At 39.7% G+C, this 22,776-nt stretch overlaps 1 protein-coding gene across 3 annotated transcripts in view; it reads left to right on the top strand.

Moving 5' to 3' along the window:
- Positions 1-22,776, top strand: part of pde5ab (phosphodiesterase 5A, cGMP-specific, b) — a 119,393-nt gene that overhangs the window by 38,248 nt on the left and 58,369 nt on the right. For all 3 annotated transcript variants that reach the window (XM_044182836.1, XM_044182835.1, XM_044182834.1), the window contains exons 4-7: positions 5,336-5,425; positions 7,307-7,378; positions 7,728-7,817; positions 7,907-8,044. In XM_044182836.1, the coding sequence (XP_044038771.1) occupies positions 5,336-5,425; positions 7,307-7,378; positions 7,728-7,817; positions 7,907-8,044 (390 nt within the window). The remainder of the gene's footprint in view (positions 1-5,335; positions 5,426-7,306; positions 7,379-7,727; positions 7,818-7,906; positions 8,045-22,776) is intronic.

The raw sequence follows: 22,776 nt of genomic DNA, 5'->3' as shown, positions 1-22,776 counted from the left end.
TATAGATTTATAGGGTTAAAACCGTAATGCCTATAATATTTCAAACTAAATGTCAAGACTTTGGACAGTGGAAGTTTACAGTTCCACTTTTTCCAATGTAAATCAACTCAGTGAAACATATTTGAAGTATTTTCGAGCGTCCTGTTCTTGATATTCTGTCTTGTTTGAAGTTGTTGGCAGCTGTTTCCACAAAGTCCCTGAAAGCACTGAAGTTAGATTCGAGACAACATTACCTCACTGCTTCGCATCTGTTTTGGACTTTGTCTCTCTGTTTCCTAAACTGGCAGCAGGTATTTTGACCAGCCATGAACTTGACTATCAGGAACTGAGGCTGATAGTCACCACGTCATGCACACATTAAACTGTGTGAGGAACAGGCACACTGGAAAGAGGTGTTACACGGATTTTGTAAAATTATCGTTTTTCAACGATGTGACCACCTTAAATGAAATTCCATTCACCTCCATCGTAATGGGGTGGAGGCTCAAATCTGAGAGACAGATATCTTTTCACATTATAACAAGATATTTCCTTGTTTTAATGACTTTTTTCTTGTTATTACTATATACCAAATAATTCCATTTTAACAAGAAACGTTTCTTCTCATTTTTTCTTATTATATAATTGTTGTATCAAAAAACAGTTATACCAACGTACCGTACATGCAATACCAACGTATCTCGTTAAGAGACGAAACTTTTCTTGTTGTAACATGAAACTTCCATATGTTGTTGTAATGAGCTAGAGATCCAGTAAGTATTATTAATATTAAGTATTATTGCACGCTTGGGCTGAGACACAGTCAAAGTATCACCGACCCTGCTTTTGATCATGTTGGGGTTCTGGCATTTACATCAGGGATTTTCAAAGTCTGACACTGTTGGACCCCCTTCAGACATAACCGGAACAACTGCGCCCCCCGTTGCCCGCCTCCCTCCTTTTAAACAGGAAGTATAATGTTGCCATGGATTCAGTCAGTTAAACAACAATGTTTTTCCGCATATATTTCTTTACATTTAGATGAACAGACAACTATCAGTGGGTTACTTTGATACTGAAGAAACCCTGTAACTTCTCAGGCAAGTTCTGCAGTTGTGAGGAGCGTCTTTTTTTTAGGATTTCTAAGCGGATTTGTGGCCATCAGAGATCATCAGGGGTGGAGCAGTATTTTAAAAGTGCGGGGGGTTCCAGGGTGGGAGGTGACCACCGCAAGCCCTGCCGCCTTCGGCGTTAATGAGAGAACAAAATTAAAGTACTACTATAAAGTTGAATGATTGTTATCATAGATTGCAAGCTTTCCTTCCAAAGTAAAGACCGAGCAAGCCTAAACTGTAACTCCACTCACATGACTGCTTGACTTGAAAACGAAGTCAATCGTCTTCTGCCTTTTTCTATTGTTCATTTTCCTCGTATCTTGCATAACAAACAATAAGAATTAGTATTTCCATTTTCTACAACGTTATACTTTATACTATATACAATATACTACTTTTTACATTTGTCTGACAGCTTTATTTACTATTTTTGTAGATGACAGGTGATTGTGAATGTTTGTGAGGAAGCTGAATAAACTCTTTAACCCCCCCTCGGATCAGCTGGAGAACGCATCGTCACAGAGCTGAAAACAGGCTGTTTCTCTGAGCTCAGGAAGACTTTTTAGAGATACGTGGTTCTCGCAGGACGGGTACGCTGCAAGCACGTGATGATCTTATAGACCATGATGCATTGCTGCAGATGAAACTACCCAACAGTATATAAAGCAGTTAAAATGAGCTCAGCCTTAAACATCTGCAGCAGTAAAATGCAACACACACATGAATGCAGCAGGAATATGAATCCAGAAACATCAGATATAATAAAACACTGACAGGAGCGTTTTACTGCACAGGGACGACTCTTACTTTAAGTACTTTAACTACATTTTCGTATTATACTTATATGCTTCTACTGAAGTAAGGTTTGAATGCAGGACTTTTACTTGTAGTGGAGTATTTTCACAGGGTGGTATAGTACTTTTAATTAAGTAAAGGATCTGAATACTTCTGGTCAGCCACCATTAGCTTGCATTAACATTAAGTTTGTTTGTCACAACACCCGTAACCCCGCGGGTGCTATGCACCTGGGGATAATGATATCCTCGGGAAGTGTAAATCACACTGAATCTAGAAATATGTGTATCACGTCTGTGTGTTCACATTTGAGTTGTGCCACAGGAAAGAAGTGAAATTAAGCAGGCCAAATCAGAGGGCCAAACTACAATAACAAAACTCCTGTTGTTTCTAGAACACCAGCAAGCACCTGTCCCTTTCACATCTCTCCCTCCCAGAATCCCCTTCAACTCTCCTGCGCCCCCTGGGGAGGCGCCTCGCAGCTTGAAAACCTCTGGTTTACATGGAACATGAGAAACCTGGTTATTCATATCTCTGTATACATGATAATAACAGTATCCAGATTTCTGAAACTAGGATATGGTGTTAACATGCACAAACCATAACCAGGATACTAGTGCACATGTAAACACACTCATTATCAATACATTTTTAAACTTACTTACAGCTAAGAAGACAAGTTGTCTGATGACTCACATGCCCCCCTTCCTACTGATGATGTACTGCCTTTAGTTCAGGGCCTTGTGCTCCTGATCCCAGTGCTTCTGTGTGCAGACCCTTCATTTGAAACTAAACTAACGACAGTTTTTGCCTTACTGCCATGAAAATATCTTACAAAAAGAATAATTATGACACTTCCTTGTCTTCATACATCAGGGACCACAAAACAGCATCATCTGCGTCTGACATCATTTGCTTTGTGTGTGTGTGTGTGTGTGTGTGTGTGTGTGTGAGAGAGAGAGAGAGATTCCCTGCTGTGTATCTTCCTCTGGTTGCCTGCCAACCACAAGATGATGATGATGATGATGATGATGATGATGATGATGTGACTGCGAGAGAGAGCGATGCGTGAGAGGATATGGGGCGAGAAAATGACAAATAAAGAACAAGAGTGGCTGATGGGAGTGTCCACCTGTGTCCAATTAGCTTGCTGTGAGTGTGTGAGTGTGTGAGTGTATATAAGTGAGTGCCCTTGAGGGTTCAAGTGTGGTTTTGAGTGTGTGTCTTCATATGTGTGTACGTGTTTGTGTGTGCTTCCAGGTGAGTACACGTTTTGGTTCGCGTGGGAGCGTGTGTGTGTGTTTTGGAATGACTCACCTTGTTTGTGTGCGTGCACAATTCTGTTTGCGTGCATATGTGTGGGTGTGCGCACATAAAAATGTGTGTAAATCAGTATTAGTGTGTGTATAAATGTGTATCATGCTGTGCACTAACTGACCCTGTTAATGCACAATGTTACTCTAGATTATCTGAGTGTACATGCTGCAGGCTGTATTTGTGCAAGTGTGTATATGTGTGTGTGTGTGTGTGTTACTGCAGAACCTGATACTGCTTCCAGGAAGTCCATCTGCAGCATCTGAGGGACTCCCCAGTTCTCTGATTGGATCTTTAACTTCCCATTAGTCTGCTCTGGATTACACTGACTTTAGCAGTGCAATGAGAAACAACCCCCTGTGTGCTATGGCCAGTGCTTTGCGAGTGGTGGCAGTGTCAGAGAGGGCTGGCAGGTTGGGAGTGGGGAGACCAATTGTTTTAAAAGCTATGTTCCTGTTGGTGAGGGTGATTATTGTGTATGTAAACGGTGTGGGCTAGTTGTTCTTGCTCTGGAGTGAGGTTTGCTGTAGTGAAAGGATGTTGTGGATTGTGTCAGACTGAGACATGGTGAACCAGGCAATGGTTTGGTCACTAGGTGTACGTTGGAATGTTAATAGGGCGTTTTAGCTAAAAACTATACAAGAGAATTATCAGTCACTTTAAAGTGACTGTTTACTGTCAACTGGCCAATAAAAGATGATTTTCAAATAGCTTTTTTTTTTAAACATTGGAATATTTGAAATCTGGTATTTTCCCGACGTTATGTTTATTTGCTATTTTTTTGGCCTAGAACGTGCCACAAGCCATAATAAGAATCTGTGCATATCTGTGTTTGTAAAAAGATAGCTGGAGAGCAACTCATGAAGCTAGTTTTAGCTAAGTTAGCTAGCTAGCCACAGCTGATAAAATCTGCAAGCAACAGTTGTCATTTCAGCCGACAAAATCGACAGTCGCTGGCTAGAAATGAGTTTGCCTCTGTCTGAAATCAAGGACCCAGAACGGAAAGAGTGGCAGGCAACACTACCTGGGAGGGGGGGGGCTCAGTGAACAGTCAATTGTTACACCTTTTGTCACAGCTATGTAATCCTTCATTACAGAGTCTGGGGATTAGTCCACTCAGTTTGCATTAAGAGTAAACAGCATCATCAGCAAAAGCAGAACAGAAAACAGGGAGGCTTCTTATTCTTAATATGATAAAGTATAATTATAAAACGGAGAAAATGAGGAATAAGGCCTGTCTCTGATATAAGCCTCTCTCTCAGCAGTTGAGGTAGATAAAGGTCACTATAGAGCGATTGAGAACCCTGGAATATGCACAGAAATCTTGTTGTGATACAAACGCAAGGAGCCATTATATCATATCATACCAAACCTGTTTTTGTGAAATCGGTGTAGTGTTGCTCTGCTAGTCCTGGTTTTATACACACATACACACAGTCCCCTTGAGTTTGGAAGGCAAAGATAATGAACAGAGAGAAGCAGAGTGTTTAAAGCTCAGCTGGTTGCCAACAGGAGAATAGTCCTCTAAACAAAACATCTTTCCATCCACTGGCCCTTAACATGCCTTCAGCCACTTCTCTCTCTCCAATTCCACATTTACACACCAAAGAAGGTTTTTGCCTCCTTGTGATTGATACCAAGTACTAACAGAACTATGTACGTGATGCTTTTGTTTTGGAGAAGAGTGGAATTTTGTGTTGCTTAATTTTGACAGCTGCATGCATGCAGCTACTACAGAATACATCTGCTTCTTTATGCAAGTGTAGCTGGTTGAACCGTTTTGTTAGGATTCATGTGGCTTTGAATACAGATGAGGTCTGGACTGAAGCTGATGGCTGGTACTTTTTTAAACGTTAGGTAGCCTACATGAGTTGTTTTAGAACACTCTCTCCGGCTGGCTTTGTGTGCACTTGATGGCTACATACATGATACCCAGTGTTGGGCAGTAGCGGCGTTACATTTCTAAGTAGCATGGTGGTAGCGTTGCTGTTTTCTGAATCACATAGCTTTTCAGTAGCTTAGTTCTTTTATTGATCAAGTAGAGTGGTAGCATCCACACAGTGTTTACTGGAAACAGATTTTATTGCTTTAAAGGTTGGATTGAATTCTGTATATATGCTTTGTCTCCCCAGGACCCCAGGTTCAATGCTGAGGTGGACCTGATCACAGGTTACAAAACCCAGAGTATCCTTTGCCTTCCCATCAAGAACCACAGAGACGAGGTGAGACAATACACACTGGAGCAGTACATACTGCAAACAGTACAGCTTGTGTTTAACTACTTACAGTAGATCTGATGTTATAGAAGTTAACCATAAACCAGACGGATAGTGGTTCATCTTAAGGGACACTTGTGGCTTCTCAAGATCAATTTGATTTTAGCAGCCAAGGGAAGGCTAATGTGTAAAGAAAAACGATCTGTACTACATTTTTGACCCAAAAAAAGTAACTCAATGTTCACTTACTAGCTTTTTCCAGATCTTTCATCCGCACCCCATGGTCGACTCAATTGTCATCCTGTATGTACGGTATGTAACTTCATGTGATGACAATACTAACAATCTCCATGACAACTGAGAAAACTCCATCCACCGGGGAAGACCATCAGGTGCAGCCTATAGTTCTGAAAAATGCTAGTAAGTGGACCTTGAGTTACGATTCCTTTTGTCAAACTAAATGGTCAATTACATTTTTAGATTTTTAGATTTTGGTTTTCCGGTTTGCTATACAAGTTATTTATGCTGTATGTAGTGTTTGCAGTCAAGATTATTAAAAGAAAAAAACTTCAAAGAAACATTCTGGCACGTGGGGAGATATTCTCGCTTTCTGTCTCAACCAGAACCTCTCTCTGTACTGAGCATGAACAGTTGAAGTGATATGGAGTCAACAGCCAATGACCATATTGCCCATAATGTTGTACTGCTCATTTGAGGGCCCTTGAGCCATTTAGACTTTCTTATCCAGCGGGGTACTGCTTGTCTCTGTGGCTCTTTCCACCCCCAGCAAATTTAGAGCGCTAACACTTAATTTCCTGCATTCGGATGAATGTTTCTGTACCAATTTCTGCCTTTTCTGCATCAATTCATGGTGGAAATGACATTTATGTAAAGAAAACACAAAATTCAGGCAGCAGGTGACAATTTAAAATATAAAAACATATAGAAATATAATGCAGTAAGGCTCTCAGCCATTCTGTATTGCTTTCAAATATGTATATATATATATGTATCAACTTTTCTCATTTAATATCATCCCTGCTGAGTCAACACACATGTAGGCATACTTTAGTCTTGTCTCCTTTTTGTGACTTATGTTAGGGGAAGGAACTTAAATGTGCATGTGGCACCTATTCACATGAATGATAAATGAATACATTTATAAACCCCTGGACTTTAATAGCTCCTGTGCTTCAGCACGTTTTCTGCTCATGTTCAAAACTTTCTGGACATTCAAAATCTAACCCACATATCTGTGCTTTCTGAGATTTCGAGAATAAAGTCATAATATTTTGAGAAACAAAGTTGTAATATTGCAAGAATAAAGTCCTAATATAAAACAAAAAAATCTACCTGCTATACTCTGATGTCTGTTAACCTGCGTTATTGCTCTGCTGCTATGGTAGTATATTCCTTCAGACCGTCTGACAGACATGTATGGATGAAGATGTGATGAAGATGGTTTCTTAATGTGCTTGAGTGCTGTCTATTTGCATGTGTTTTCTTTTGCAAAAAAAAGCTTTAGCAACGCAAGCCTCGTTGACAGCCATGTTTCCTGTTGGCAGGATTTCTGGTAGGCTTGAGATTGTTGATTATCAATCTCATGCATCATCATTTCAGAGATGTTATTAAGAAGTGTGAATACGAATCAAGACATACTATTTACAATTCAGTTACAACCACGTTTTTAACAGAGCTGTGTTTGCCTCTGCTGTATAACTTTCCAATGAGAAGCTGGCACAACTTGACTTTGAATGTATTTTCTGCAGCATTGGTTTTCAGAATACCAGTCAACACAGGTTATGCTCCAAGTCCTTTTTTAAATTAGATCAATGTACAGGAACAAATTCTCCTTTCTCTGTGTTTTATCCATCCTATCCATCACAGGTAGTTGGAGTGGCTCAGGCTATCAATAAAAAATGTGGGGAGGACGGTGCCTTCACTGACCAGGACGAAAAGGTTAGTATGGTTCACTGGTTCACTTACAAGAACCACATTTTGTTAATGTGTCTAAATTCTGAAACTCAGAAAAATGTCATTGACAAGATATGTTGCCCTGGACCGAAGTATCGGACAGACTGCCTCACATCTCCTTAGCTGTCCTGACCCAAGTCAAACTGTCTCTGCAGCCCCCAGATACAGTCCATCTTTCTCCACCTGTATGTGTCCTTCCTCATATCATCTGTCATCCTCCTTTCTCCTTCTGCTCCTCCATCATTGATTTATCTTTTTTCCATGCAACAGTCCAGTCTTGTGTCCCGTAGTTCCTTCCTTCCCATTCAGATGTCGTTGTGTTCCTCTCCAACAGGACTTCTCAGCCTATTTGGCCTTTTCAGGCATCGTCCTGCACAACGCTCAGCTCTACGAGACATCGCAGCTGGAAAACAGACGCAATCAGGTGGGTGTGAATCTCTGAAGGTGTGTGTACGCGTAGACACAACTCTGTACATGATGGATTCTCCTGTGTGTGAATGTGTGTGTGAGCAGGTGCTGTTGGACCTGGCCAGTCTGATCTTTGAGGAGCAGCAGTGTCTGGAGGTTTTACTGAGGAAGATTGCAGGAACCATCCTGTCCTTCATGCAGGCCCAGGCTTGTACCGTCTTCATCGCTGACGAAGACTCCATGGTCAGCACACACACACACACACACACACACACACACATATGCTCAAATGCTCACACCATGTTCATACTTGTGTGTCTAGTGCACCAAATCCATCTGCCTCCATTGTTTTTGTTTGAATGCAATAAAACAGCAGCACAGGGAAAGATTATTTTGAATTAAATGAGTTGAAGTGAGCCATCACTGAGCAAAAGAGAAAAAGCTGTCAAGACAAAATGGGAAGCTGACAAAGGCATCGACTAGGAAAGGAAGCTGAAGGAACTGAAGGATAATAATGTGAAGGAACAGAACTGGAGTAACAATCAAATCAAAACAATATGCTTTATTAGCACGAGTGTAACAAAGACAATATCCCCAAAGCGTCAAGTAATAATGAGATTAAAAGAAAAACAAAAAAGTACAATTCAGAAAATCAGGAAAATAGCAGAAAAACAAAAAAACAACATTTGTTCTGTGTGTTTGTGAAAGACTGTGAAAGTCGAACAATAAATTGAGGTAAACAAAATAATCCTCTCAAGCGTGACGTATGCGAGCATGTTTTTCTCTTTTCATTTGTTTGCTACTGCATGTTATAAAGTTGTGGGAATTTGCACATCATCAAACAGCGGGTAAAGTCGTTTACAGTTTGTTGTTAATGAATCACAGTAGTGATAGAATACCTGTGCATCACCTGTACTGTCAGCAGCTGGTTTCATTGAGCGGCAACAGCTTCCATTAGGTGTTAAAAACCAGGTTTCGCATAAAGAAAATGTGTTAGTTTAAACTAACTAACTACTTTCTGTGGCTGGTAATACATTTAGCTTTTTGACTTTTAAAAAATTGCAATAGTTTTTTTAATGAGATTACATTTTTCTGTTGTCTGATGTGTCCTTAAGCAAAAAACGAAACAAAACTGTACTGTACTGGATTTTCCATCACAGTTCCCTTTGATACTATTCATTTGGTGTAATGCTAAAGCATATCCTTCCACTTGCTGTCATCTACAGGTACAGTTTTCAGTTACATGCTATATAAGTGGAAGATTCTCATCTTGAGTAGTTCATAGTCACTACCTGAACATTTCTTTTGTTCCTGACACACAGTCAAACCTGGTTCAGATACTGAATTGTACTTATCATAAGATCTGATCACCAATACACTGGGTGTCTAACATTTTCACTAGTTTACCCAGAGTTAGAGCTGGCCAATGTGGCCAAAAAACTAAATCTTGATTTTTTTTTCAAGCTTGGGTGCCATTCACGATTTTAATCGGTTTTTTTCCTGCAGAATACAAAAACATGGGCCATTTTTTAAGCCTACATGTGCAAAACAGTTGAACATGAATAATAAAAGAACAACATTATTTGCAAGGCTGACATCCCAATGCACAAGACATTCACTTTTGCGTCAGCCTGATAGCGGATCTGCAGACAGCTGACTAGCTAACGTTAGCTTACCGGCTACATGGTAGGGACAGGCTGAAAAAAGGATGACTTCCACGGCCAGAGATACATTAAAAAACACAAACTAAGAGATCAAATTAGTGAGCAGAGTATTTTCCCAGTCTGTCCCCTTCGTAGATGTGATCGCTAGATTCACAGTGAGATAGCCAGAGTCAGCTAGCCGCCTGGAGACTGACGGGAGACACCAGCGAATGTAGCCCGTTATCATTTACATTACTGTTAGACTGAAAATAACCCTTTTTGCACATTGTAACTACTCGACTGTCACAATGTAGAAATTTGACAAATCTAAGTAATTTGATTTATCCCCCAGCCCTATATATACACTGTAGTACACCGAAATATGTGGAGACCATTCCACCTTCCACTGTGAAGACATTTTAGGGAGGACAACCTGGCAACCTTGGCAAACAATAGCCTTAGTAAAGCCACAGTTTGCAGAGAGAGAATGAATGCATCGGCATTCCACAGACAACAAAATCCAGTCCAGAATGCATATATATATATGTTTGATCATATTGTGACTTATTTTCTTACCTTTTTATGTGCTTTATGAAGCATGAAGCAGCTGATCTCAAGGTAACCACCATCACGTCAAAATAAGCAGCTGCTCAAATAGATTTATAGCATATGGGTACAACAATGGGAGGCTGTGTTGTTTCCCTTGAAATGAAATCAAATAAAGTTATCAGAAGGAAATGAATAGCAGCTTTAAGGAGCATAATGAGTTCTGACACTTCTGACAGCAAGTGGAAATGCAGAGTTTCTGTTCTGCAAATCAAAAAGTTTTATATACAGAGCAGACAGAACAGTAGCTGGCCGTGTTTTAATGTAAATACGGTCTATACTTCTGACTCGCTGACTCACACACACATACACACAGAACCCCTGTTAGAGTCCTCTGTGGGCATTAACATTTGTTTTGGCTTGTCCTCCTCAGGGTGTCCAGTGCCTGAAAAACACACACTGACACGCTGACACACTGCACACGAACACAGAAAACAGGCACACAGGAAAAGGAAGCAACTTCCAGCCAAACAGCGAGGGAGACTGATAGACGGGCTTGGTTCCAGTATTCCTCACATCTCGATAGGCGCGAGGCTTCTAAACATCAACTCCAATCTACAATTTACAGCATATTTTACCATTATTTTGATCCGAACTTTCCAAACATTGGGAAATATCTTAACAAAAGAGTACCTACCTGGAATACACATACACATTGAAATACCACAGTGTTTTTGTCAATCATTTGTAACAGTGTGGAGCACTGTAGCTGCCACTGGCCTATGTTGGCTGTGGTCAATGATACAGCCTCTTCGGATTGTCAGTAGATAACGCAGACACTTTCTCCATTTTCTGGGTGGGTAAAGGTGGTGCATTTATAATCTGTATTAAATTACTAGAATGCTCGTACATTGCAGTAATTTAAGGAAAACCTTTGAGTAATGGGTCAAATCTGTAGAAGGGGTCTTTTATGTTTTTTTGGTTTTGTCCTATTGCTGAATATTGTAGGTAGTAGCACATAGGAACCTTCCTTGGGCTTCATTTGTCATCTGACCATTACTGCCTCCAGCTGACCTGATCTATTTACCAGGAAAGCCTCTAAGACAAATCAGCATCCACTATATCACTTGCGTTTAGAAAGCGAAACCTTTGTGATTTTAACAAAGCCCGCCAAGGTCTAGGGCTCATGGGAAATGGTGTTCATTAAAGGCAGCTAAAAACCAGAAATACCTTTTTAGAGTGGTAGTTTTTCAAAAAAACTACCCGGTTTCACTTTCACTTATTTGAGAATAGTGAATTAGTGTTGCTCTGAATATGTCTCACTGATTACAGGGGGATTTAGAGCGATGTCACTTACATGGAGCATGGCGTTAGTTCAGCCAGAGCACTGAAGTCATTTTTGCATTAGCTGACTGGCATCAGCTGTTTCATTTATGCTTCACGATCCCTGGCTAGTAACATTCCATCATATTCATGCAGGTGTACAGCACGACCATTTTAACCCGACACTTCTCAGTATTACTTTGCTGATACGCTCATGCCAACGCTGATTGCTCCCTCAGCTCCTTCCCCAAACCTTAAACTCCTCCTTATGAGCCACAGTCTTGGTATTGCTTATTTAACTAAGAGACGGTGTAGTCCCTCATTCGTCCAGGAGTGTTCTATCGTAGAAAAGGTTTCAGTCGTCGTCATCTGGACACTGTTTTCAGAATCAAGACGTTTCGGCTCCCATCCGGAAGTCATTCTCAATTGTGAAAAAATTGGACGGGAACTGGAAATTTACTCTGAGTTACATAAGCCTAAATCTCAGACCACCATTTCTGTTCAAAGAGGGGTTCTCTTTCTTCACAAAAATGGCTTCCTTGACGCCCCGTTCAAACCAACTCTTCTCTCTACTAAGAATCTTCACCTCGCTGTCTTCAAATGTGTGGTTTGTAGCTTTTAAATGCAAATGCACGGCCCTCTTTGAACAGAAATGGTGGTCTGAGATTTAATCTGCCCAAAGTCTACCAGAGTGTATTATCACCTTGGTCACGCCTATCACATGCTAATCAGGCACTTAGCAGTGATGAAGTAGATGCAGCCAGAGAACAATAGGCCTGATTACTGGGCCATCTTGAAACTATTAGGTCAGTTTCAGGTGAAACTAGCTATTTACAGATACTCAGGCAGATTCCTTCCTGAGGGCAGGGCTTATGTAACTCAGAGTAAATTTCCAGTTCCCGTCCAATTTTTTCACAATTGAGAATGACTTCCGGATGGGAGCCGAAACGTCTTGATTCTGAAAACAGTGTCCAGATGACTACGACTGAAACCTTTTCTATTTAACTAAGACTTATGTCCATTTATGTGTTTGAGATCTTGCCCACAGAGCAGAGCCTCTACCAGAAAATTACCACCATATATAACCATTTGCTATAAATGGTCTAAAGAAAGTGTCTTTGACTGAAATGCAGAATTACTTCTGAAGGTTCAGACTACACCTCGACACCCCATGCTTCACTTATTTATTCGTGACCTTGGGAACAGGAGTTTGACAAAATAATCTTTATTCTTTTCCTTTTTTACAAGATACAAGATAGATTTATTGTACATTTTACAACACAGGGTTGTATAATGAGATTTTGTTTTGTAGTTACCTTTATGCCACTGAAAAAAAAGACCAGTGAATAAATAATGTCATAGAAAACTATTTTACATGATGAATTCAGCAGTCTCACGGCCTGAGGGAAGAAGCTGCTCTGTAGTCTGGTGGCACGACAGCAGATACTTGTGTATCCAGACGGCAGCAGGGTGAACAGGCTGTGGCTTTTTTTTGGGGGGGGGGGTGTCCTTTAGTATCCTTTGGGCTCTGCGCAGACACCTCACCTCTCTGACATCACTGATGCTCGGTAGGTTGGTACCAATGATCTTCTGAGCGGTTTTAATCCCCCGCTGCAGAGTGAGAGGAGTGGAGTAGGTGTGACCTCCAATCCGATATACGCACTACCGCTCAAAAGTTAGGAGTCACCTGTTGTATTGATGGTTTTCTTCTTTCCTTCAGTAATGGCTGTTTTAACATAGATAAAAGATAGAATAGATAGATAAAAACAGTATAATAATAATACACCAAATGTATTATTTACATTTGAAAGAGTTGTAGAATAATTAAATGACCCACAGTGTTGCATGACAGGGGAGAATACTGTTGGAACCATTTTTTCCCCAAATACTTGTTTTCCAGTCCAGAAGTGCGTAAGTGACCTGAGATCATTTTTGAACCACATCTGTGCAACTGGGCTGTAAATATTTTGGGAAGCCGTTTTCTTTGGGCCCTCTGCAGTCTCCTGAGTGGTTAGACTGAATCGGTTTAAACTGTGATTTGTCCGTCCACAGTATGTTCAGCTGCTGTTCTGTGATCCAGTTCCAGCAGTGTTAACCCTGGACTAACCTGCTGTTTCTATTTGAAGTTTTAAGAAAAGCTTTGCTAAAGCAACACTCCTGTTAATTGCAGCTTGTTAGAGGCATTATTGTGTTTTTGACACTGAAACAGGAACCTGTTCCTGTTTAAATCTGCACCGATTTTAATGCTCAGCTTCCAGTTTCTTTTACCAATGACTGCTCATTTCTTCTAGTCTTATTGAACTGTTGCTCAGAGGGAACTTTGTCTCTTTCTGCCCTTTCAGTTGTCCCTTCATACAAAATAACATCTATTTGTAAAGAGGTATTCCTCTGAGCCTTCTGAATGTATCGAATCAAGTTTTTGTGGCAGGCGACTCCAAACTTCTGCGTGGTAGTGTATACCCTATATTAATTAGTTGTATTATTGAAATGCTGGATATACACTGGAAAATAATAACACTATAATTGCAAAAATACTAAATTTTTAGTACTCAAGGTCCACTTACCAGCTTTTTCCAGTACTTTCAACCGCATCTGATGGCCTTCATCAGCAAATGATGACAATCAATTCCAAGTTGATTCAGTTGTTCACGGAGCTGGTTTAGTTTCCTCATTCACCGATGAAGGCCGTGAGTAGACTTTGAGTTAAAAAACATTTTCTTCCAATTTTTGATGAAATGTGGCTCTTGTTCAAGGTCAACTTACTAGCTTTTTCCCTGAGCTTTCAACCACATCTCACAGACTTTATCAGCAAATGATGACTGCACCAATTCAAAGTTGGTTCAGTTGTCGAAAAGTGGTTCAGTTTCCTCATTTGCTGATAAAGGCTGTGAGATGTGGTTGAAAGCTCAAAAAGAGCTATTGAGTGGACCTTGAGTTAGGATTCTTTTGTCAGAAGCTTTTAGTGGTAGGGATTTCCCATTCTTATAAAACTTTTTGGCATTTTTAATATAATATGTTTTAACATAATATGAATGTTTAAAATCAACTTTTCCTCAACCAAAGGCAAGTTCCACTTTATGACAGTGAAAGTCACAAAAGAGAAAACCTCTCTGTCTCTCTCTCTGCTTGCTGTTTTTATGGAGTAAGCGGAGTGGAAGTGCATGGCGGTCAAGATGACGACAGCAAGTTAAGAGCTCTGCCACAGTTTTGGACCACAAACAGCAGTGCTTTGGAAGGAAGATGATGATTCAGGGTAATTTCGAGAGGAGAAAATGACTAGAGCAATATCCACCCAGAAAATGTAGGTTTCTTAGTTAGTGCTTGATACCATATCAGAACCTTTTTTTTTTACTAAAGGAAAGTATTCATTCTCTCAGACCTTTCTTAGTCATGCAGCCATTGGTGGGTCTTTGGGTGTTTGTCCCAAGGATCTACCAATGGCTGCATGACTGGTTCCTTTTCAGAAAACTGTCTCAGTTATTTCATTCATTTCAATTGGTCTTGGTTTATGATCAGTTTAGAGACGTGTGAGTCACAAGTTGTGGACCTTAACAAAAAAACTGCATATACAAAGAACAGCTGGTCAATAAAATGTATTTTTATTTCATATTCATAACAGAAGTTATCTCATTGCACTTTTCCTTGACCATAACTCCTTATAATATTATATACAGAGACCCAACAATTCCCACCATGAGCAAGCACAAAAAGCCCACAGATATTTCATCATGTCACTGAGAGCCTTAGGAGTATGATTATGTAAACATTTTACAGATGGCTTAATTATTTGCTGATGTAATTAAATGATTGATGATGAATATTATACTTACATGGTAATTAAAGTTTAATTTAATTTGCTGTCAATGCTAGCAGCTGTTGTGCAGTTAGATTCTGCATTTTATAATGCTACTACTGCCTACATGTGCAGGAAGCAAGCTATCATTTAAGCTATTTGTGACAGTTCCCGACTCCAGCGGTGTTATCAGCCCTACATGACTGGTTTTGGGTGAAGAACCAGTGTCTGGTGGGATAATTTTATTAATTAAGTTGTGGTTCCTGGGGAATGGCGAGAAAACTTTCAAATGTCCAGATGTGGATGGAGCAACGACAAGAATTATCACGCCTTTGGATGTATTCAATATATTTTATTTATATAGCACCAATTCATAACAGAAGTTATCTCATTGCACTTTTCCTATAGAGCAGGTCTAGACCGTATTCTTTATAATATTATTTACAGAGACCCAACAAATCCCACCATGAGCAAGCACTTGGCGACAGTGGCAAGGAAAAACTTTTTTTTAACAGGCAGAAACCTCAGACCGAACCAGACTGAATGGTGGGTGGCCGTCCGCCGCTGCCGTGTTTTGAGAGAGAGAGGTTTTGAGAGAGAGAAAGAGAGTTTTTTGAGAGAGAGAGAGAGAGAGAGAGAGAGAGAGAGAGAGAGAGAGAGGGAGAGAGAAGGGGGTGGGGGAGAGGGAAGCACAATGCAAATACCACCTAGAATTTTAAAATAGTAATAATGTAATGGTAGTGATAATATTAATATTAATAAATTAATAATAATAGGAATGACAGTCATAGGAATAATAATGACAATAATAATAACAGTGCCAATAACAACAACTGTAGTAGCAGTTGTCGAGCAGGAACACAGGTATGTATGTATTTACAAAGGTAGCATGCATGTTGTATTACCTGACGAGGGAAGACTGCGGAAAACCGCTAATGCGTTTGAACTATCCCGACAAGTTGTTTCAGTCATCATCCGACAAGTCTGTAAGACCATCACCATCTTCCTGGGTCCAGACTACATCAAAACAAAGAGTGCAGAGCTGTGTGAAGTGAAGGCTCTTGTCATCATTTTCGAGCAAACACATGACAAAGTTATGCCACAATGCTAATCCACAGACTACATCAACAGAAACGGAAACATTCTTTTAATGTACAAGCGTTGTATGACTACAAGTGCTGTTTCATAGACGTTGTTGTCAGTAATGGATTCGTTTTCATCAATATTTAATCTTATGTAGGCTATAACCATCATTGGCAAATGTGAACTGGGAGTATGTGCTATGATGTTGTGGAATATTTGAGTTTGTACATTGACGGAATGGATGTTATATTGTCTATATTTGGAAAGACACAAAAAGATTTTGAAAACCCAATGATGGAAAAGAAAGACAAAAACAAAACACTATTGACAATATTTTAATAAAAACAACATTATCCGGGAGGAGTTTGTGAAGATCAGTCACTTTTTTCTGCCTCAGAATTTTTGACCTGGTTCCTGTTTATACCAGCACGTGCCTGCCCAGTGTACATGAAAGGTCATGTAATATGCGTTTTCTGGCATGTTAGTATGGACAGAGATTATTTTTGAAACGGTCGTCTGGAAGTAGATCGTTTTCGTTTTAAAATGCTGTTTTTAAATGAAAACGTAGTAGTGTGAATGTAGCCTTAGCTACTTGACAGACCATTCAGTCCACGGCCCATTTCTATATTAAAGACATCAGGAGACGCTTTGGACTTGTTTTCACTTGTTGTCACGTGAGCCTTTAGAAACTCCTGTAGGTTAAAATGGGCTAATAAAACGCTTCTGGGCTAACTAACTCTAGAAGACTCACTATAAACAGACTTGAAGACACTCGAAAACACTCCATTCCACTTCCATTCAAAGACAATATCTGATGTTGTCAAGTTAACGATTATAAGACGACCCCCACTTTTTCAAACATAAGTTCCAGAAAAAAATATCATCTTATATGCCAATAGGCCAATATGGAAGTCATACAGTTAGATTTGGTGGAACAAACAACAAACACATAAATGGCCATTAAATCTTAGTACTCAACAATACCAAAAGCTTAACATATAAGGAGGAGGTTTGGGTGGTGGGGGCCACTGTGGCAGCAAATGGCGCTGGCATGACGATATTGCACAATAGTCAGTGAGAAGCATTGTAATGGCCACGGTTTACACCTGTATAAATATGTTTAGATGTTACTAGTCAGCTGGTAGCCAAGAAGCTGATAAATGAGATTGCGATTGTGAAGCATGAATGAAGCAGCTGATATCAGTCAATGAAGTCTGACAAGGCAAAACACAGTTTACAAAACAATTCCACCTCAAGGTCCATTTAGTAGCTGTTCTGGAGCTTTCAATTATGCCCCATCAGCAGATGGACTTTGTTGTAATTGTTGCCAGTTGTCATAAAAATGTAGATGCTCCAAGGTCAAGAACAAAAAAGTTTGTTCTTGACCTTGGAAACAATTGACAGAACAATCTCACTTCAGTCTTCCGATGAAGATCATGTGATATGATCGAAAGTCCCAGAACAGCTTCCAAATGGACCATAAGGTGAGACTGTTTTGGAAAATGCTGCTTTAGATTCAGGACAAACTTGTCATGTATATTTATAAACGTGTCATCTGCATACATCTAGACGTGGTCCATGATTTTAGTGAATTGTTTATTGTGAGGCAGTTTTAGACATAATAATATTAACAACTAACAATGCCTTTTCAGGATCTAATACATAGACATACATTTAATAGTAGCATTTATATAGATTATTCTAGGAAATATTGCTTAGCGCTGTCTGTGAAATAGTTATGGTGAAAAACAGTAATGATGTTTGAAAATGAATTTTAATTGATGCAGAAAACTCAGTTGCAGGTAAAATTTTGCGAGAACATGCATGAGGTTCCCCAAATTAGCAACAGTAAATGCACTTTTTAAGGACCACAATGTGTTCAATATTCTGATGTGTTCCTATTAAACAATTATTTTAAAATATGAGGATGACTAATTGAAGTCATATTGGATATACAAATAACCACGTCTCCCCCTTTTAAGAACTGTCTGCCTGAGAACATGTGTCTTGCGCACACACACAACACATGCTTGAACATAACAAGCCATTTTTAAAGACAGTTTAACTAACACAACATGTTTATTATCCACAACCACAAGCCTTTCAACAAAAAAGAATGCATCTGACAGGTCTGGTGTCCTGACTGTAAAGTTACTGTAAATGCTTTTAGAGAATGCTGTTATTGTAAGTACTGATGCCACAAGATGTCAACTTCAATACACATTATTGCCCATTTAGCAGTTGATGTGTGGGTGTTGGGCATGCTATGTAGTTTGTTGTTTAACTTTGTCCTTATCAATCTTTTATTCAGTAAAGATCCTGGCATTAGTAATATTTTCCAATAAACAGGATTCAGTGTAAGTTTATCTACACTTACCTACATCAGTGCACTTGGATCACAGCACTGCACCAAGTCATTTCCAACCTCACCACCAATCCCAATAACAACATTTCAGTTTTTATAACTCATTCCACTGGGCTGATGGCTGACTGTACTCAATGTCAAGTTATTCAAAATATTGGTTTCACAAAGTATCAACTACATAGCCAGTTCGCCATTCAATATTTGTGTTTAGGTCTGGGTTAACTGGATGGGGAATGCAATGCTATTGAAGTGGTTTGTATTAGGTTACAAAACATTAGTGTTTAACTTTGTCTGGTATTTATTGTAACCACGTTAGATGGAGGCTCTTGTTTTAAACACTATCCAGGCTATGAAAACAGCTTTCATAGAAGTTCCAGAACAGCTTTTAATAACTGATATATTCAAAATACAGTCAAGGTGAATTAAAGGACTGAGAAAACCTTTAACTTAAAACTCAAATCATATTGCCTCTTGTGGTATATAGACCTGCAGATAGTTTTGGTTTTATGTGCCCAGGTTTTGAGATATTTCTCTCTGAGATTTTTGCCTCTGCCACAATACAATGGAGATGAATTTTGAAAAATGACAAAAAATCAACAGCACAACCAAGAAACAAGGTCACAGTTCATCTGAATAATCCTCAGACCTCACTATGAGGAGTTTCCATTGGAACTACTTTCTACCAAAGAAATAGTCCCTATTAAAAGTGTTGACTAAAGCTGCATTACTAACCAGGCAACCAGACCCTCCAATACTTTGGTTTATGACCAAATACCTGCAAACCTAACGACATCCACATCATCAGATTAGTAAATTTAGTATGACATGCTAAACTAAGATGGTGAACATGGTAAACAGTAAACCTGCAGAACATCAGCAATGTTAACATTGTACATATTATTATGCTGACATTAGCATTTAGCTCAAAACACCTCTGTGCTTAAGTACAGCCTCACAGAGCCACAAGCATGGACTCTCTCTATTTCTTTTTCTTGGCATCTTTGCCAAGTAGACAGGTGATAGTGAAGCTGAGCCTGGAAACAAGTGGCGAAAGAGGGGCATGAAGTTGCGTTTATGTGGCATGCGCTGTATCCATTCGGCTACCAGGGCACTCCATGACTCACAAACTAACTGACATACAGAATGCAGGCCTAATCCGGCCCTGCTGTCGATAGTGTCTTCTGTGGATCACCCAGCGTAACAGGTGATATTTTAAAAATTTAATTTTCACTGATGTGAGCACCACAAACCTCTTTGTACTGGGGTGGAGGCTGAAATCTCAGACAGATGTCATAAAACCTGGACAAATAAAACTAAAACTGTCTGCATGGCTAGAGGAAAATTATTATTTAATTTTAAATTTGGGTGAACCAACTCTTTAATATTATGATTTAAGATGTTTTATTTCATGTTTGTACTGAGCCTCCATAAGCTCTGTTACAACCCACTTTATTAAACTGTGTGCGTGTGTGTGTGTGTGTGTGTGTGTGTGTGTGTGTGTGTGTGTTTGTCCCTCTCATGACCTCAGGGTTGCCAGACCAGCTGTCTCCCTTTTTTTATACCCTTCCCCCTTTCTCTCTCTTCTCTGTCTTTCCTTACTAAACATTTACTCTGAGGTTAGGAACTTTTACTGGCCTTATCTGCCAGACGGCCCTCTGTATACAGGTGTCAGCGTTAAATGTCTGTAGTTTCTCAAGCAGTTTCTCTGTGAATTGAACCTAATCTTTCCTGGAGGAAAGGAGCTTTCCTGTAGGAAGTCTAGTAAATGACAGTGCTGGTCTGTAACACTCGACCGTACCAACAATAACACAGGAGTTTTCAAGATGTTGGCCTGCCTTGGCTCAGTTCACTTTACTGCAGTGCGTGGCATCTGTTTAGAAACAGGCGTGTGTGTGTGTGTGTGTGTGTTTGCATGTGTGTATGCTTGTTTTTAATAAACACAGTATACTGTATGTATGTGATGTATTTGTTTTGTACTATACATGTATGGGTATACCTATAAGTGTGTGTACATGAAATAATGTGTTTTGCTTGTGCATGAATGTGTATGGTGTATGTAGCATGTTGGCATGCATATTTGTGTGTTACGTTTGGATGTTAATTGCATGCATATGTGTGCACAGGGTGTGTTTTATTAGTATGTGTGCATAATGCACTATGTCTGAGTGTGCTAGCGTCTCTATATTGTGTGTGTGTGTGTGAGTGTGAGTGAGAGAGAGAGAGAGAGAGAGAGAGAGAGAGAGAGAGAGAGAGAATGTGTGTGTTTTGGGTTTGGATGTGTCAATAATATGTGATAGGGTTTGACATCTGGCTTGCCGCTGGGACTGTTTTGTTCTTCTGAGTTGTTTAACTCTCCCCAGAAGAAATCATTCTGGAATTGGCTACAGGTGTCCTGAAACATATTAGGCAGTGTGTGTGAGTGTGTGTGAGTGTGTTTGAGTGTCTGTACATGTTGTACCAATCTCTGGAGTTGTTAAACCACCTGCTGTTTTCTATTCTCTTTATTTCTTCCTGTCTTTCCAAAACCCACCCAGTCTTTCCTCCTCTCCTTTCCTTTTACCTAAACAATAAAAACAATTTAAAAAAATTTCATTGCCTTCCAAAACCACCCATATGATGATTCATATTTCGTTTTCTGTTTAAGTTTAGGGAAAGATGCAAAGAACCTGGTCATGGTTAAAACAAGACTAAGTGCTAGCAGCTCTGTGAGGCTGTACTTAGGCATAGTGGTGCTTTGAGCTAAATGCTAACATCAGCATGGCAACATGCTCACAGTGAAAATGTAAACATTCAGATGTTTTAAAAGGTTAAAATAAAAAACATAAAAAACTATAAAGAACAACTATATTGTGAGACCAACACTTTTTGGCCTGTGGCCTTTTATCAGGGACCTTGGATCATGCAGCTTTGAAGTAGGTGAAACTGGGGACCATGAATGTCTATAGCAAATTTCATGGCAATCCATCCATTATTTTCTAAGATATTTCAGTCTGGAACAAAGTAGTGGACCGACTGACCAACCTACCAACATTGTAAATTCTGCTCTAATCCATGGTCTAACAATGTCATGCTCCTTCTGCTGTTTCTACTTAGAGAGGACCATACATACGAATGACTGCAAGAGAAAAACCAATTCTGTCAGTTTTCTGGTTAGAATCAGGTTTATAGGCAAATAGGTTTTCACATACAAGGAATTTGCTTTGGTATTTTGGTGCATATAAGAGAAAATAAAAAAGATTTAAAAGAACTACAAAAGTCAAGAATAAGGAAAAAGGAGCAATGTACAGAGAAAACAGTCCAAAAGATGTGCGTTAATTTAACCCATCGAGACAGACGTGGAGACTGTACGGTAATGTAATGTGTGGTATCTGTGGCTCGGGATAAGAGTCTGCGTAGGACATTTTTCTTTCCTTTTGTTTTCTTTCTCCAGTGCTCAGCTCCACTATTAAACACAAATCACACAGTGTGTTGTGTTATGGATTGAGAAAATTGCTTGAGGTCCATGATATAACATGAGCATGCTGCGTGAGATTGATGTATCTGCCACTGACGCTGATAACTGCATGTGAAAACCCTCACAGGCGTGACCAACGAACCATTCCTTTGTCCTTCACTGACATGTAAAACCTTGACTGATGCTTCCAAAGAATATGAGAAAACAAGCTCGATTTATTTCAATATTCCTACACGCAGGAAAAAAATCCATTATTTTGTGTCGTCCTGTTATAAACTTTCCCACTTGCCAGCGACCCCAATAAATGTCATAACATTGCCTGGTCCTTTTTCTGTTTAAAGCAGCTTTATTACCCTCACCTAGATAGCTCAGGGTGAACTAATGCCACAGAGTGAGGGTGTATGTATGTACGCGCAAGGGTAGGGGGCAAATTCTTCCAAAATGAAGAAGCCTCGTACATCTTTAAGATCCTGTCCCCACCTCTTAAAAATGGAAAAAGGATCCTTTGCGAGGGGTTGGGAGTGCAGGTTGAGAGAAAACAAGTCCCTATATGGGGGGGAAAGGCGAAAGGAGCACTGGAATGTCGAAATAAACTCTCCTTCTGGCAAGGCTTGATGGGTAATAGATCAACATCCCTTTTTTCATGCTTGGAGACGTGTTTAAGGCAGTGTACGCAATACCTGCTTAACTTACGGTATTTGAATGTTGGGTTTAGCCGTAATGGCTTAATTGGAGGAAATGAGGAAGTTGATATGGCCAGAAAACATA

This window comes from Siniperca chuatsi, linkage group LG22, assembly GCF_020085105.1.
Source record: "Siniperca chuatsi isolate FFG_IHB_CAS linkage group LG22, ASM2008510v1, whole genome shotgun sequence".
NCBI classification, from domain to species: Eukaryota; Metazoa; Chordata; class Actinopteri; order Centrarchiformes; family Sinipercidae; genus Siniperca; species Siniperca chuatsi.
The sequence above is the reverse complement of the archived record's forward strand: the minus strand, read 5'-3'. Positions and strand labels throughout refer to the sequence as shown.